At 40.8% G+C, this 17,079-nt stretch overlaps 3 protein-coding genes across 3 annotated transcripts in view; all 3 read left to right on the top strand.

Moving 5' to 3' along the window:
* Positions 1-2,993, top strand: part of LOC131884895 (solute carrier family 66 member 2-like) — a 12,212-nt gene extending 9,219 nt beyond the window's left edge. Inside the window, 1 exon segment of the mRNA XM_059232791.1 lies at positions 2,487-2,993. Coding sequence (XP_059088774.1) covers positions 2,487-2,682 — 196 coding nt within the window. The 3' untranslated portion in view covers positions 2,683-2,993.
* A 1,494-nt stretch (positions 2,994-4,487) lies between these two features.
* On the top strand, positions 4,488-6,120 carry LOC131884894 (probable tubulin polyglutamylase ttll-15; the record flags this gene model as incomplete). The annotated part of the gene is given in 1 exon segment (XM_059232790.1): positions 4,488-6,120. A coding segment is annotated over 1 exon segment (1,527 nt). The 3' UTR covers positions 6,044-6,120.
* A 1,693-nt stretch (positions 6,121-7,813) lies between these two features.
* The window catches only part of LOC131885351 (uncharacterized), a 44,673-nt gene continuing 35,407 nt past the window's right edge, over positions 7,814-17,079 (top strand). The window contains exon 1 of the mRNA XM_059233381.1: positions 7,814-8,223. The gene's annotated coding sequence lies outside the window, so the exon portion shown is untranslated. The remainder of the gene's footprint in view (positions 8,224-17,079) is intronic.

Below are 17,079 nucleotides of genomic sequence, written 5' to 3'. Positions count from 1 at the left end.
TTTCACTGGTAAGCAAAGGAAAGATAAAACTTACTCAAAGACCCATGTGTAATCAATGGCAAAAATTCCATTCTTCCATTACTCGCTCCTCAAACTCAGGAAATGGGAAAATAAAGGAAATTCGTTTCACCGGTAATACGATTACGATGCCATGGAAATCTGGCGTTTTAAAATGACTAATGTATTGCTTTGCATGAATGTCCAAAAGGCTCATTTGTATGTCTTAAATTGTGACGTATGCGCTCTGATTGCCAATTTCCTTTTTTTTTTTGAGGGGGGGGGCATTATTAGCATTAGCATTAGCAACTTATGGAAAGTGCCAGTTCTTGGGAGTTTTGAAGGCGCAATTCCATTTCCGGAATCAGTAAAAACTTTGCAATCGTGATCACATTTCGTCTCATGATTTTGGGTGTTGGCCAATCAATTCTCGTATGTTGTAGTAGAGGGTATGAACATATGTGCAATGAAAGTGATATTAGGTCATCTGGAAAAATGAGTAATCTAAAAAGCAAAGATTCAATCGCGTGGTCCCTCCTGTACAATCAGACATACTGCAGAGAGCGGAGTAGGACTTAGAAGGCCCATTCATCAAAGGAAGTATGAATGGTCTCGGAAATTTTACTGTATGCTTCCAAAGTTTTCTAAGAATTTTATCCATTGGTATTTCGGCTTTTCCCTCAATATTTCATTTTTATCATTAATTCAAAATGATCCGCCAAGGTTCCATTTCTGTAGAAACATCTGCGTAGCACATGTTCATCGTAATGCAATAATTTGTTCGGACTTACGAATGACCAAGGGATGCTAACTTTAATTTTGATTTGCCTACAATTGCTGATCGCAAAATCCGTTCAAGTCCTTCCACGGGATTTGAAGTTTGATTTTAACATTTCGTCTTTCTTAAAAGAGAGTTTTCTGAATTTAGAAACTAGACCATTTATCTCTATCTTTCAAAAAGTCATTTGAAATCTTGAATCTTACCTGCCTAGTCTAATAATCCTTATGCCTTCTAATATGATGTTTTTTTTATTTGATCCTTGATGTAATCTGTGGCATGTTCTAAAAATAAGATTGATTTCAGGAGAAGTCTGCATGCTCAACGTTCTCTTTAGTTAGCTAACCCTTCTAAGTTAGTGCTTGTGTTCTTTTCCTTGAACTAGACCATAAGTGCTTTAGTGTACATACGTATGCTTAGTTAGTGATCTAAAAACAAATGCACGGCTAACAAAAGGATCTCATGATGAACCTTGTTTATCAACATTTTCCTTCAATCTTAACAAAAAAATAACTGCCTGTCCATCCATGTGCCTCTCAAATCTAGAATTGACCGGCGTTCCATTAGAGTGATGTTGTTTTATTGGGACGTTAACCAATGTATTGCCATAACCGAGATTTATTTTCCTATCAATGAATGTCAATAGCAATTGGATTCATCAGGCTGTTTTCTGTTTACTTTGTCTCCCCTACCTTTTTGGGAGTCTGGGTCTCACTCTCAGAATTATGTTGGCTTTTTGAGCATCAATCCATCTTCATCTGTCAATATGGTCTCCACAGATTTTGATGTCCAATACTTTTGGCAATGGACAGATTTCCAATCGTACGTGGAATGCATTGTGACTTTGGCCGTTTCGGGTGGAATCCTAATGTACTTTCTCCAGGACGTGGATCCTTTCGTCGAGTCCGTTGGTTTTCTGGCCGTTTTCACCGAGGCTTGCTTGGGAGTGCCACAATTCTATCGAAATGCGAGGAACAAGTCCACTTTTGGAATGAGGTACGTGAATACCAAATCGAATTTCAAATCCCACGAGCAATGAAAGCCCAAATTTTGCATTCAAAGTCTACTACACAAGACGAATATGTGTAAAAAAATGTTGATAAAAGATTGGTTTTAACAAAGATTCAGGTTGGGAGTGTTGGAGCCATATTTCAAGGCTCTGAAAACTCTCTTCGTTCTACTTCCTAGAAGTGGACTCTCGGTTTTGCTAAAAGAGAAAATAGAAAACTTTATGTCGTGACAGTTTGACCGTCCTTTTTTCCCTGTTTTGAAGGTTCTCGGTAAAGGCCTTACGTCTTTCTACTCCAATTAAATTTGGGAGCGAACGAAAAAAAATTTGCCTTGAGGGTTCCAATTCTTTCACTCTTGGAAGACTTTTTTATATAGAACATCAGATCGCCAAATTTGTTGGTACGAATTTCGATTTTTGCTTAACTTACCAATGGCTTTAAAGAGACTCGATCTCTTTCTTATTTAATTGCATACAACGCATGTGTAGATCATCAAAACCCCGTTGCCAAATTTTAGCGCTAAATTTCAGAGTTTCGTGTTACAGTTTCCATTCAAGAGTCAATGTTATTGGACTTTTGCTCTGGTTCCATTTTTTTTTTCGAGGGGGGGGGCGGGGGGCAGTCAAACTTTCACTTCTTATCTTTAAGCTAGCTTTGCTTATGTAGACGCTTTACAAGTTGCTTTCCATGCGTCATTCTAGTGTGCAAATGGTGTTGATGTGGACTTGTGGCGATATCTTCAAGACGACGTACTTCTATATGAGAGAGACACCAGCTCAGTTCATAATATGTGGCAGCCTCCAAGTTCTTATTGATCTTTCCATTCTAAGTCAAGTATGGATCTACCGGGAAAACACGGCGCGAAGAAGAAAGTCCGAGATCCATTTGACTTCATAATCATCCCACGATGAAAACACTCAAGACGGTCAAGGTGATCTCTCTTCTTGCGCTTTTAGCCCACGCTCTCCTCTTCGAATATGTTGTCGTGCATTTCCATTCATTTAAGATCTTCTTGACAATGCCATTAACCTGGATCTGTCTGCTACTTGTCAATGGTTCGTGCTAGAAGTCAGGACGTGAGTCATTAATGTGCGGAGACTATGTTGAAATTTGAAGTGTACGTAGGTATTGTATTAATTTATTCATGTTATCAAGCCAATCACGTGAGAAACCACAAAAATTAGAAATACATACTAGTTATTCCACTATTTTCCAAAAAAAGTAAGCCTGAACACTTCTTTAGAATTTAGTTAATTGTTTCGCCAGAAGCTGCATTCAGGCAAAAAATAACCTGCCCGAACCAATAATACGAATCGGTACACAACCTGGAGTCAAGTGTCATGTCCAGACGTGGCCGTCAGATTGGGCGAAAAAGCATCCCAACAGATTGTGTAATTGAAAAGAAATAGGCGACTTCCCCGAAGATTAGAAACGTTACAGACACACACATTTGTCTAAAAGGGATTCGTTGCCATCGTTCCGGTCTGAAGTATATGTAGAGAAAAATCCGATAGTCGCTTCCTGGGTCTCCACGAGATGCAGTCATTCTAATCAGTGCCTTTGGAATAAATGCATGCATCCATTCATGCATGAATAAGTATTCAAATATAGACTATTTGGTAACTTCCTGTGTGGATTCACTGTCAATCGTCGAGTTGTTGGAGCTCTTCAGAATGGCATGTTTGTAGCTTGAGTTACATACCCAGGTAGAATTTTAAACTAATTCAACATAAGTTCAGAACCGCACCGTATTACATCGTTTTCGTTCTTTGTTGAAGAGCTGGACCCTGGACGGTAATTCCAATCTCTATCCCATGCCTCGCTTAATTGGCAAAGTGGATTGGCCGGTTTCATTGAGCTTGAGTTGAATGTTGTTGGACGGAAGGGCGCATACTCATACATGTAGCGCAATTTCGTACACCATAGGGGAGATTTGGTATGCGTTTGGTTTCCTTGTGGGAATTGCGTCAGCTGTTGCGCGAGTTGTCAAAGAGGAAACATGTGGTGGTGTTGGTGGTGGTGTTAGTGATGGCAGTACGGTCTATGCTTCTATCTGGCGAGGACCCACCTAGTGCTCGGGAGTCCACCTCCGTGCTTCTTTCTACCTGTTGGTGCTACTTGACTTGGAAAGTCATAGCATGCACGGTGGAGATGGGAAGTGAGTTGCATTGTGAAAAGTGTCCTCTTAACTTGATTCCCGATTTGAATTCAGGGGTCAGGTAGGTAGTTGTTAAATCTTGAGTGGCCATTTGTCTCGTGTCTATTTGTTCTGGGAGCTCTTGCTCCTTCCTCATGCCTCGGGGTAGTGAGAAAAATTAATTCCTTCCACTTGGTGAACATTTTTCCCCTGGGACATCCGGCTTGTTGAGCACTTGTCATAGTTAAAAATCGTTTATCCCATGACTTTTGGCACAGCCTTGTGTGGTTGGTTTCCCACTTGAACTTGTAATCCTGAGGAAGCAGGGAGATACCTTGGAAAATTCCGAGAGGAAAATCGAGAACTCCTAGATCCTTGGGCCGTTCGTTTCTCACCGTTTGGCATGTAAACATTGGCCCAACATACCGAAGGGATCGTCCCAGTCTTCTTACATTGTTGGAAATGTGTGGTTTGCCTTTGGATCAAAACCAACCGGACGGAAGAAGGCCAGGTATGTCGAGGGCTACGTAGAGGGCTGTGAGATTGAGTTTTGAATTGGCAACTGGTTTGAGCCCTCTTGGCGCGGTTCAAACCATGTATAGAATGTTTAGCCGAGCTAATGGCATGGCCTTATGTATCCTAGTGGCAGGGATCTTCCTGACTGGGATCAATATCTATCAGCTCAAATCCATGCAACAGGATTTCCTTCGTGCCCGTAATCTCTATTCGGGATCGGAGGGAGACTCGTCGCCACTGTCTGAAAGACCCAAGTATTCCGTGTATGGCAAGAACATTGATTCTGGCTATCTGAAGCATGTGTACGAGCCTCTGAATAGAGCTGGTTATGTCCGTGTAAACTACAACGTCAGTGACGACTGGATGGTCATGTGGGCCCACGACTATCCTTTCAAGAAGATCAGGCCCGTCATCATGAAGATGAAGAAACACCAGAAGGTCAACAAGTTCCCTGGGTCTGGCTTCGTTACCAATAAGGTTAATTTAGCCACTTCTGGCTTGGAGGGTATTCCCAGGGCCTTTCAAATCCCCGAGGAAGCTTCCAAACTTAAGTCATATGCAGAAGATAATCCGGACAAGATGTTTGTCCAAAAGAACAAGAACCATCGAGGAATCAAAATAGAAAAAATCGACCACCTCGACCTTAAGACCGAAGGCTCATTCGTGCAAGAATTCGTGGATGATCCGTTCTTGATTGATGGCTACAAGTTTGATATTGGAATTTACACCATGATCACCTCCATTGATCCGTTGCGAATCTACGTGTTCGAAGGCGACATCATGCTTCGATTCTGCCCAGAGAAATACCATCCATTCGATGCGGCCAATCGAGATAAATATGTGGTTCACGATGACTACCGGCCAACGTGGAAAGTTCCCACCATGGCCAAGATTTACTCAGATCTGGGATACTCATTCCGAGAAACGTTAAACACACACATCCGCTCTCTTGGGAAAAACCCTGAGGAGCTCTGGAACAAAGTTCATCGTGTGATTCGTAGTGTGTACCAGGCGAAGGAGAAAAGCTTCGCCAATGCTCTCAAGAATTATCCCCATAAGCGAGGGTTCTTCGAAATGGTGCGCTTTGACTTCGTGCTCGACTCCAAACTTAGCCTCTATCTCATGGAGGCCAACATGTCGCCCAATCTGAGCTCAAAACATTTCTCTCTCAATCGAAGGCTGTACGAGCAAGTCATGTATTCGTTACTCCGGGTAACGGGAGTGCTGCGCGGAGGGATTGTGTCGACTTCGTTTCAGCCCGCGTCCAAAGAAGAACTGGAGATGCAAATGGCCGAACAAGATCTGCATGTCTTTCCTGATGAATGTCTATCCGAGAAGTGTTCCAAGGTGACCGCTTGCGAAGACAAATCGTGCCATTTATGCAAACATTGTCTGAGCTCCGAGGACCTGGACTTCTTGAGGCCAGCATTTCTAGAACACACAAACAGACATTTATGTCGAAGAATCTTTCCCATTCCAGAAACAAGAGAGGAAGCCAAGAAGTGGCAAACGAAACAATTCCCCAAGAACGAGACCTTGGCCAATATTAAAATGTCCCAATGGTTTTCAGGAAAGTGCCTGTTGGACAGAAATTGGTGCGATTAGCTAATTTTGCATTGCAGTATCAAATAAAACACGACTGTGGACGTTGAAGCGGAACGGCCAAATCCCCTCAATTATTATATATTGTCCAAATCTGTCGTTTTCATCACACAAGTAAATGTTGTATTTTGGTCAATGTTACAAGCGCCAATTGAATGTTTTTAGCGTTCATGAGGCTCATACTATCATTTTAAACAAAATGATAACCCAAATCTTTCTATGGAGACGTTGTGTAGTGATTAGTGCACTTTGCCAGTATGGGAGAGGTTCCCGGTTAGAATATCCTCTATGACCTTTAGCAAGAATTTGTTTAGACGCTATTCACGCCCATAGGTAGAGAACCTTCCTGATATCGGACCATGACACCGTACCGCCTATCGGAAAATAAGATATTGTTCGGCTCGTTAACCGGACGAGATTCTCCACTACGACCCTGGTACCCCGAACAAAAACAAAAACGTTGCCATTAAACATACCATCTGCGAACTGCACCGTAACAATGAAAGAGTTTCAAACTCTCGCCAGTTTGTGATGCGTAAATTGAAGGCCAAGCTCCATTCAGTCCTTCTCCTCAGGGATAAGAAGAGAAAGAAACGAGTCATGCACTCTCGTCGTTCATGACAAATGGGCTGTTTCTTCAAACAAAGATTAACCCGAGACTTCCATGGTCAGCCAGGTGTCTCTGCGACCCAATTATGCATGTTAGCCAACTAAATCAGAAAGTACAAATAGGAAGATATCCAAGTAGAAAACAAGATCCCAATGCTCTCTGTATCTGTGTACGCTTTGTTACTCAAAGACACGACACAGCAACCTGTTCCGAAAGAGATCTTGCGATTCCAAGTTGGGAAAGTGTTCCATTCCTTCATCCCATTCACCCAGGCACTACGGTAGGTACGTTGTAGGTATAGTGGAAGGTTGGGGTACGTGTAGGTGTAGGTGAGGTAGGGCGAGAACAGGAATAAGCAAAGGCGAAGGAAGAGGAAGTGAAAAAAGACGGACTGGAATATCAGAAAGCCCGTAAGGGACGAGGACTGTCGAGTGCGAGGCACACATACATATGCACTGTTGTACCAAGAGCATCCGAGTCGCATTCTGCGCTGCATCATCCTTGGAACATCTAAACGTGAGGAGGGGGGTCTCCGAAGACCTTTGGCCAGGATGATGAAGGAAGGGGGAGGAGGACCAGAAGGTCGAGTTCTTCCACACCGTTGCTGTTGTTGTTGTTGTTCGCGTGTAGACGCCGCATCACCTTGTGAATGGAGACTACTGCTTGTGCGATAGACATGAAAAGTTCCCTGTGCCATCTCCAAGGAGCCGAGAGTCGATGGGCAAAACGAGGAACCGGTGCCCTACGCGCACTCGTACATTGAGAAAACATTCCTCGTCGTCGTCGCTGTAGTCGTCGTCGCTTTGGACCGATAGAGATATGGATGCTCTCGTGGGTGCTCCAGTATATGGGAGTTCAAGCAACCGATCCACGAGACTCAAGGTGAGACGCACGCGAAAGAACGGACAACCATCTCGAATTGAGGGCCCCTCCTCGCCTCGCTGTCTGAAGCTGGCAAATGCTAAAAGGGGTTGTTCTTCTTCGACCGCATGAAATAAAGGGGAACAAAACAAGATCCTCGGCTCCAAGACCGACTGACTTATTTCCAGGCTGCCTGCCTGCCTGCCTGCCTGCCTGACTCACTGGCAGACTAGCTGGTTGGCGGACTCACGGACGGACGGACAGACTGACTTACTAAGCCAAGGCTGTCTTGTTGGAACTCGAAACGTGTGTGTGTGTGTGTGTCTGTGAATGATTTCGAGCGCAAGCCTCGCTTTTGGAACTTGGAACGCCCGCAAACTCTTGGTTCTTGTGTCGTTCCAAATCGAGGTGAGAATTTGGGCGGCATTGCCTGATGATCCTTCAGTTACTCCTTGTTCCATGGATACAATAGTGTGAAGGATGTAGACCTCTTTAATGACAAAAACAATGACACATTCGTGATCATGGCTTTGACCGTGAAAAGCTGGGGTTGAGCCCCCCATGACATGATCGACACTTTTTGCCTGTTTTTTTTTCGTGTTCCAAAAAGTGTCCAATGAGGGTGGGACGTGTGGTTTGAGTCTCAATCAACAGTTGTGCAGAGAAAATTGAGCCTCGAGTGCAAGTAGTTCCACTTCTTGGACCCTAACAGGTAAGCTTTCGAAAATACGGTACATTCTACGGTATATAAAGTTGTAGTTTTCGGCATTGAATCTTGGAGACTAGACTTGGAAAGGAGATCTTTCGTGTCCTGAATGATTTTTCAGATCAATCAATTACTGAGGACACGAGATCCAATTCATCAAAACCATCTTGCCGTTCACTTACGATTGTACTCAACTCCTTTGTGGGCATCATGATTAATCATGCGGGATGTTCTCGCTCTGATTCAGAGGGGAGAAGATCTGTTCAATAGGTGGAAAATTTCAAGACAGCTTAAAACTGTGATGCTTTATTTTTTTTATTCACAAAGGCATACGTAGGTCTTCATTTAGCTATTCATATGAAATACTACAAGATCAAAGAAAATGATGTGTCATTAAAGTGAGGAGAAACAAACCCTTTCAGCTCACAACACAGTTTCTTTTCGATAGAGCTTACAGCCCTGATATCATAATTTTAACCTGTAAATTCACGTTGACATTAGGCTACAGACATTTAAACTCAGTGAACTCAAAACGTGATTTCAATTCTAGAATTATTGCCGACCAAGTTTATTTTTTGACAAAATTGTCGCTTGTCCGTTTTGAAGCTTCCCGAGTGTGATTTCTAAATAAAGCCTAAGATGAGAAGGGCATAACAACTCAATCTTCGAATTTCGTGCACAATCAACGATGAATTTGACCAAAAAGGGGGGGAATGAAATATCTTACAAGCTGTTTTACTTGTGGTTCTCACTTTCACTGTTGGAAATCATTGTAAATGTTTTTTTAGAGGACCGCTAGTAATCACGATTTAAAACAGTCCATATCATCGATTAACCGCAGTCATGTCCGAGACCACTAGAGCGAAATACGATTCAAGTATCAGACAGGATATAGCCCTTTATAATTTGTGTTCTTTTATGTAGCTGAAAAAGTGACCTTCAGTCCCTTCACCTAGATTCATCTTATGGGATGAAGTCTACACGCAGCATTTTCTCCTTCGGCCTTTTATCCGAATCAGATCAGCCCAAGTGGTTGAAGTGATAACTGATCCAGAACTGAATACATTTAGATATGTCCCGAACCGATCGAGAAGGTCGCATACAGACTGCTTAACGATTCTTATGCCCAACGTATCCGTTTTATTATCGGTCTTTGTTCATGATCCAATCCATTGGCCAACATTGCGACGACAAAGTTCGTCTCAAATTTGTACAAACGCTCCCTGTCACCAGCCGTACTCCCTTTCCCAGCTTGGTTACGTAAATGGAAGTGCTCGTACATAGACCACTGGAATTTGGACGGGAACGATATATTGGGAAATTATTAACCCCATAATCTAAAGTCAATGCATTTTCATTTGAGACGAACCGCATGTCGATAAAGTTACGTATATCAATTTTTAACTTGATATAACAACCGGACTAAAATTTATGCCCTCCTAAAACCCAGTACATAGCAAGATACAGAATGAATGAGTATGCACTAGCTCATTCATTTTGTATAGAGTCCAGTAGTGACCTTTAAGGAGGCATGACTTTTGACTCAGTGATTCAATTTAGCTGAAAATTGAAATGAATAGCCGGAGGGACCTGGGGTCAGTCCCATTTGAAGAAGAACGCAAGGCATTGCCTTGATTTCGAAACGTCAATTCGCGACCAATGCATTCCCGTCCATATTCCAGTGGTTTATTGCTCGTAGTAAGAGCAAGTACGTACGTGTCTCACATTAAATGTTGAGTAGATGACAGACCGGAGGTTATTCATAAAGGTCAAGCGTCACTAATGGAAGAAAAAGAAAACGGAATCGTTTCCAGTCTTACCAGAGCCGGGAGAGTTGTCGTAACATGCATATTCCAGAAGACGTCACGTAAAGCTGTGGGTTGAATTGAATGCCAGAGTTTTCAAGAAACCATCTCTTTCCAAATGCAGACTCGATCCACCACTTGCTGCTATGTGATCACTTTATTACAACATGCATATTTCATGCAGTGATTCATTCATGGTTTGTCAGAACATGCTATTAAACTTTGTGCTCATAGCATACAACAAATGCATACAAAATTTGTTGAAGCTAAGCATAATGATAATCTTTTGAGGAAACCACTGGCGAAAGGATCAAGTATTGAATCATTTCTAACAAGCTGTTCTCCTGACTTTGTTATTTGTGACATCAACCAAGTGCAATCAATCCAGGTTTCGAATGGGCTGGAATTTTACAATTGATATAGATAATGCAAATGGGACATCGATATTTCATGGCGATGAAGAGTAAACTAAGTGCTATCATGTGAATATATTCCCTTCTGAATACCTTCTCCTCTTGGTTTGCTGTGTTGCTTCCAATATAATCTTACTTCATCAATTGGTTCTGAGTCGTCTCATCATTTAATTACACATTAGGTTAGTTGAAACTAGAAATAGTTATTGCATTAGAATATGAATGCAATATCTTATCTAGGGAAAAGATAGCCATCTCAAAGCAATGAGGATCGATTCCAGGCTTGCTGTCATATTCAGTGAGAGCAGTGTTTACTTTTTTAAATTGGCTAAACAAAAACTTCATTTGAGCGAATATTTGCACATCTTTGCATAAAACTAAAAGTTACGAAATGCAACAATCATTTTAGTTTGCGCTAATTTCTGGATGGGGGAGATTAAAACAAGAAAATAATTTGAATTTGTTTGAATTGATGAGCCTACAATAAAGATTTAAATGTCCATTGGCTATGAATGAACAAAAAATAATGGAAAGTACTCTTATACTGTTACCTCAATGTTTCTGCTCCGTCTCTTCTGTTCTTAAATTGAAAGAATTCTATTGGGGATTCCTGATTTATATTTTGGAAACGAGAAAGCAGTCCTCGTGTTAAAAGAACTCATTTTCTTTTTAAAACAAGTGATCATATTCATTGTGGATGAACTTTTAAAACGGTTTAAAAGTCACACCATTTGTTTGTTAACTAATCTGTACCTAGTAGCAAACTGGATCATGTGCCTCCTCAATGTGAAAATATTCTTACAATTATTAGGCTAGTGTCTAAACAGTGTTAGATAGAAATGTAACCATTTTTTCCGGATATTGTGACGATGTGCCTATTTTCATCATTTAAAGAAACAAACCCATCAAGTCGACATCGACGGAATTCTCTGGAAAATAAGAAAAACGTATATTACCAACAACATTATCCGTATTCATTGAAACTCTCTAGGATTAACAGACTCGCGTAAGCTTTATTTTCAATTCCACTTGTGACTTCTGATTAACCCATCAAACTGAGTCTAGCCACCATATGAACTACTTCATTGAGCAACGATATACAACGCTCTCAACTATGAAACATGCAGTTGAACGTTACCACTCTCTGTGCTCTTTGAAAGGCCATCAAATGAATTTTCTTTTCGCTTTAATTTCTAAATTAGTTTCCGACTCAGTTCAAGCCAACGTTCGATAATACGTCAGGTGCACTACATTACCAAGAACTCAAGTACTCATGGTTGTTCATTTGACAAAAGTACTCGTATACTCTACAATTACGTATATGCTTATGCGTGGTTGGTACTCAAAGATAAGAGACTCTTTATTGTACAGTAAGTAGTGTGTCGATTTGTTCGAAAACAGTGGTTTGATATATGTTATTAACCGACTTGAGATTCTGACGTGAAGTCAAAAAGGTCATGCAGTGTTCGATCTATTCCATATATTTTCTGAATAGGGAACCCCAAAATTTGCATTATGTCCAACGTTTTGACTGATCCGGAAAATAAACGTTTAAAGATGTGCCCTCCGTCCCAAGCTCAAAGACAAATTTACATTTTCAGAGTTGAAAGCGTTTGCATTGACCATGGTTTCTTGCGATCTTGCTTACCTTGACAACGAGTCGCAATCATCCCTACTGTCATTGAGCGTAGACGTCTTAATTATCAAAAATGGTTTGCGATGACTTTTTATTCGGCTGAATTTTTAGCATTGGTTTTAACGTTGGTCTGAGTCCGTCAAAAAATTACGTTTGTAAAAATCTTTTGTTTTTCGACAAGTCCAGGTCAAACTTTGGACAAGATACAAGTCAGAGGTCTGGGAAAAATTTCGACCCTTTTTTTTCGCCTGAGTCGATTGAAAGGATTTATGGGTGAGATTGAGGAGGCACGAAATGCGAAATTTAGCAGGATGCAAAGCTAGACAGTTATAAGGATGTAGCGGATTTTGACACACGTGCAAAAAAAGGATTCAACATGAAAAAACCAATAATTTAGATTGAAATGTCCCAGGAATATTGCTTGTCAATTTTCCGGGTTTTTCCTCTAAAATGTTTACATTTCTCTTTTTTGCAATTATCTTGTGAATGAGAGAAAGATACGCTAAAAATGATAACGGCTTAGAAAAGTTGCATTTGCTGTTAAGCAGCAATTCTTAGATATTTTCGGATTTCTTGCATGAGTATCTGGTAATTTGGTACAGGGATAATACTTACTATAACCGTTACATACGGCACAGTATATCATTGGCTTAAACTCAGATTATGAGTGGAAAATTTACACCATTGATGCGAATAAGGAAAAAATGCACTTTAACGTCACTAAAAAAAGCTCCTGTGTAAATGCATCTAGTCCAAACTGGTCTTTATGGTCGTTTGGCTAGTGCCTAATTGAACATCAAGAAGGTATCATGGCCGAAATGCACAAAATGAAACAAATTTTACATGCCCTCGCTATGTCTAGTTGATTTTGCAACAAGATGGAGGTAGGAAAAGTAATTCTAGGTTTGCAAGCACTTTCTCAAGAACTAATTAAAATGTCAAAGGGTTCCAACGGTTCCAACTACCAAGAACTGCATTACTTAGCTAGTGTGTCACCTAAGTAAATGTGATATCTGAAAACTACCAAAGTCTATTAGTTCTTTGATGAAAGCTGAAGCTAAAAGTTTTGGAAATTCACTTTTTTTCGTTGGGCCCAGAGCCGTGCATGAAATTAAAACAAGCCATGTGGATCTCAATTGTTCAAAGATATTTCTTTGTAAGAATAGAGAGCAATGATTAGATAAACAAATTACGATTGGACCTTATCTTCCATATGATATAAAAAGCCTCGAATTTGGGTTTTGAAGTTTTTTGGTTGATAAACGTACATTGTAATCTGAAAGTCTTGGACCCCTCGAAATAACCCCAATATTTCCATTTCGCAGCAACACTTTACATGTATGTATGTAAGCCATGACTACTATGTCCTCTACTCTAGTCAATGGCCTTTTTTTGACTCTGTTTGGCACCTCTAATCATTTCTTCATTCTTATATTGACACGGTAGCCTTTGCTTCATACATACAATAAGCTGGCGAGAACCATGATTGGGACCCCAACTTTTCTGTCAATGTGTTCGTCGTGATACAGTATACTGCATTCAAAGAGCTGCTTAGATTGTGCTCTCTTGTGTCATATTGTTAAAAAAGCCTCTGATATTAGAAATCAATCAATAATTAACATGAACCCCGGGGCGGTGGAGGAGGCTGTAAGACGTGAGTTGACAAATATTTCTATCATTTCGATAATGTTCCTAATGCAAGCACAAAGTCATGAACCTTTTCCCCGACTTTTTACGACTTAGCCATGTTCCACTTGAAGAGAAATCCTAATAAGGTCTGCGGTTGAAGTGCAGAAATGCAGGTTACCGACACGTTTCTGCATTAGTTTGCCCGAAAGCCATGTGGTGACTCCTTGGACTCCGTCCGCACTTCCTTCGAGTGCAAATTTGGAACTCCTTCTGGGCCATTATCAAATGGACAAATTTGAAGCCATAAAGCATCCCTCATTGCCTGAAGATTTTCACCCGAATGGCCAGGTACTATTTGTAAGAGTCTTGCCTACTAATGATCTTACGTCCTTTCTTTCCAAACTATCGCCCAAATTCATGCTGAAATTTCATGATCCCCATAAAAAGACGGTTTGAATGCTAGTCAGGACATGTTTTCACATCCCACGTTTTCGTACAGAAATTAGACTCAAGGGAAATCAACGGCCTTTGAAAAGGAGCGATATCAGAGTGAATTAGTAATGCGCTGAGGCCAAGCTACCGGGAACTACCTTGTTGTACTAAGTGCATATACAAAAGCCAGTGGCCCTGGTGACTGTCAAAGTTCTAAGTGGACAATCTTTAACTACTCTGTCCGACCGAAAGGGTGAAGGAAAGTGACCGGTAGACCGCCCAAGGGCGGGTGCAATCGAAACGATTTTAAATTGAGAAAGTTAGTGAGCTGTGCATACTTGATCGGGAGCCAAATAGAAATCACAAGAAAAGAAAAAAAGTGGTTTTTTTTAAACAATTTTTTAACAAGCAAATGAACTAACTTCTGCCAACTTCATATGTTAACCATACGATGACGTTGATGACAGAAAGCCAAGAATAACAAATTTGTCACTTTGAGCAAATGAAAATGAAAGCAAACTAGCAAAAGTAAATGCATTATCATTGTGAACAAAGGTCAAAAGGTCTTGCGGTGAGTCCCCGAGTTGTCCTGAGTTGCGATTGTAATAATTTAAAAAAGGACGACAAGATAGTTGGTGTTATATTTGGCATACAATGTTTAAAGGATTGCTTTGGTCATATTCGGGTTCTCTCATGAACACTGAGGCTATGCACGAACTTCTAGAGATGTGGACTGCGAACGGAAGCCAAAATTTCGTATCTCCTAAACTGGTCACGTTATTCCAAATAAGCACTTGATACGACCACAAGACCTTGTTGAAAAGATCAACTTAGCCAAATTTGAACCCAAAGCTATGCTTAGGAAAATCAGGAAACATGGCCAAGGTTATGTTGAAAAAAATACATAAAATGCGAATTTTCGGCCTGCTCTTGGTCAGCTGCATAACTTTTTGACACCGTAACTTTGAAAGGTCCTGTTGGCAAGTAAATAATATAAGAAAGACCTATCTTTAATTGACAAGATCTACGTTTCTTATATCATTACTTTAATTCGAAAAGTGGCTCAGAGTTGCTATGACCAAGAGCAGGCTGAATTGGCGAGAAGTTGGTTCGCTGTCCATATTTATAGAAGTCCGTGGGCTATTTACTGCAATCAACGTCATCTTTGAACATCACCTCGTGATTTTTATGTCTATGTCAATGTTATGTAGCCTCATGTTTATGATTAGACATCCTTATGATTCATTCTTATTCTTGTACAATTTTACACCGCTGTCATGACCTTTGTTCATAAAATACTTGTTAGCTTTCTTTGACACTTCAATCCCAACATCGGTAACACTTTGATACGTTGAAGGCGTTAGGTGATAAATGACCTTCGTTTTCATGGCAATGCTGCCCCTCCCAAGTTTTGGTAAGTTAAGCCTTAAGTAGAAACCCTCCTAGAAATCTAAACATGTCTTTTTTACAGTCTAGAGTTGGCGTCTAAAGTTTCCTTGAAAAGGGGTCGAGGAGGAGAGTCGAACTGGAGACCTCCCCTATGTTGCCACAAGTTTGAATTAAAGCTTTCTATGGAACCCACTTTCTCATATTGTGCTCAATGTAATATGGGCATTGATTGTACCACCTCATCTCTTTTCGTCATGGGAGAAAATGTAGGAGAACTTTGGAATCTCATCGTTCCTCATTCACTTATTCAACCACAATACATAATGCAGAGAACGGGAGGAACAAACCCACGAACCAACGAAGCTAAGGGAAGGTAGCACGTACATACAGCATAGGTATACTGAAGGTGGCGCCGATGATGGTAGGAGGGAGAAGAATGAAAAATGTGCCGTTCTCGTGGATATCATGGCCTCGTAAAGTTAGTTTGCTGCACCTTTTCATACCATTGGTTAAGCCTAAAAGCACTTTGCTCCTGACATATCAAACCATGCTCTCAAAGGAGAATAGAGTATCTGATATGAGTAGTGAGTAAAGAAAGCTATGAGGATACAATGTGAACGAAAGAAACCACTCAAGCCGCCTTGATAACTAAATGATCGAGAGCGCATGCCTGTTAAAGTAATAATTCCCCTCTTAGTCATATGAAATGGAAAAAAAGCTTCAAGGAATAAGCCTTGGCGGCGAATAGTACTGGTATGCATCGGACCTTTTCAATATTCAAGGCAGTATTTTCATTTTGACAACGGTTGACACACCCATGAAGACACTAGTATAGTGTATGAATGGACCATTGGGTAGATACAGTGGATTTGATTAGTTTTCGGGAACCACCTCTCAACATTGATTTAAGTCGATTCCATTGGAGCGCTTGACTGTAGTCAAATATGCATAGCTCTTTAGACCAATGCATTTCCATCTTGATTAAGGCACACGCTCTAGTGTACTGTAAGTAGTTTGCATGCGCTTGTCGAATGTAGGGCAAACATTTGGAATAGGCGGAAAGCGATTGATGGTCACGAATAGACAAACGATTGATGACTAAAATCTGGAAAGACAAATTGTTTGTAGTAATCTTGCCTTGTCGGATCATGGGAGTGTTTAAAATAGCCCCCTCACTGGGAATGACGATGTGGACGACCTTCACTCTGATTCGCTCGGGTTCTTTTTTTTTTTCTTGTGCGCATTCAAAGACTCTATATGATTATATGCTCACTCACACTAACTGCATAGACTGAATTAAATATATAGACCGACGCACTCTGACGTATTGGTAAAGCCAGCTGTGAATCTAACATTTACGATTAAATATTACCGTCTACGGTTCTTCGACATACTACTGAATATTCGGACACCGACTGAGGATATTCATTTTCCTTAAAGGTTCGTCTACATATTTTATCAAAACCAATGTTAAGCACTGTATGTGAAAGTTCGCAAAATTTCAAAACAACATCCGAGACATTCAGAGTAACATTGAAAACTGGAAAACCAATTGCAT

The sequence above is a fragment of the Tigriopus californicus genome, chromosome 8 (genome assembly GCF_007210705.1).
Source record: "Tigriopus californicus strain San Diego chromosome 8, Tcal_SD_v2.1, whole genome shotgun sequence".
Lineage (NCBI taxonomy): Eukaryota > Metazoa > Arthropoda > Copepoda > Harpacticoida > Harpacticidae > Tigriopus > Tigriopus californicus.
The sequence above is the reverse complement of the archived record's forward strand: the minus strand, read 5'-3'. Positions and strand labels throughout refer to the sequence as shown.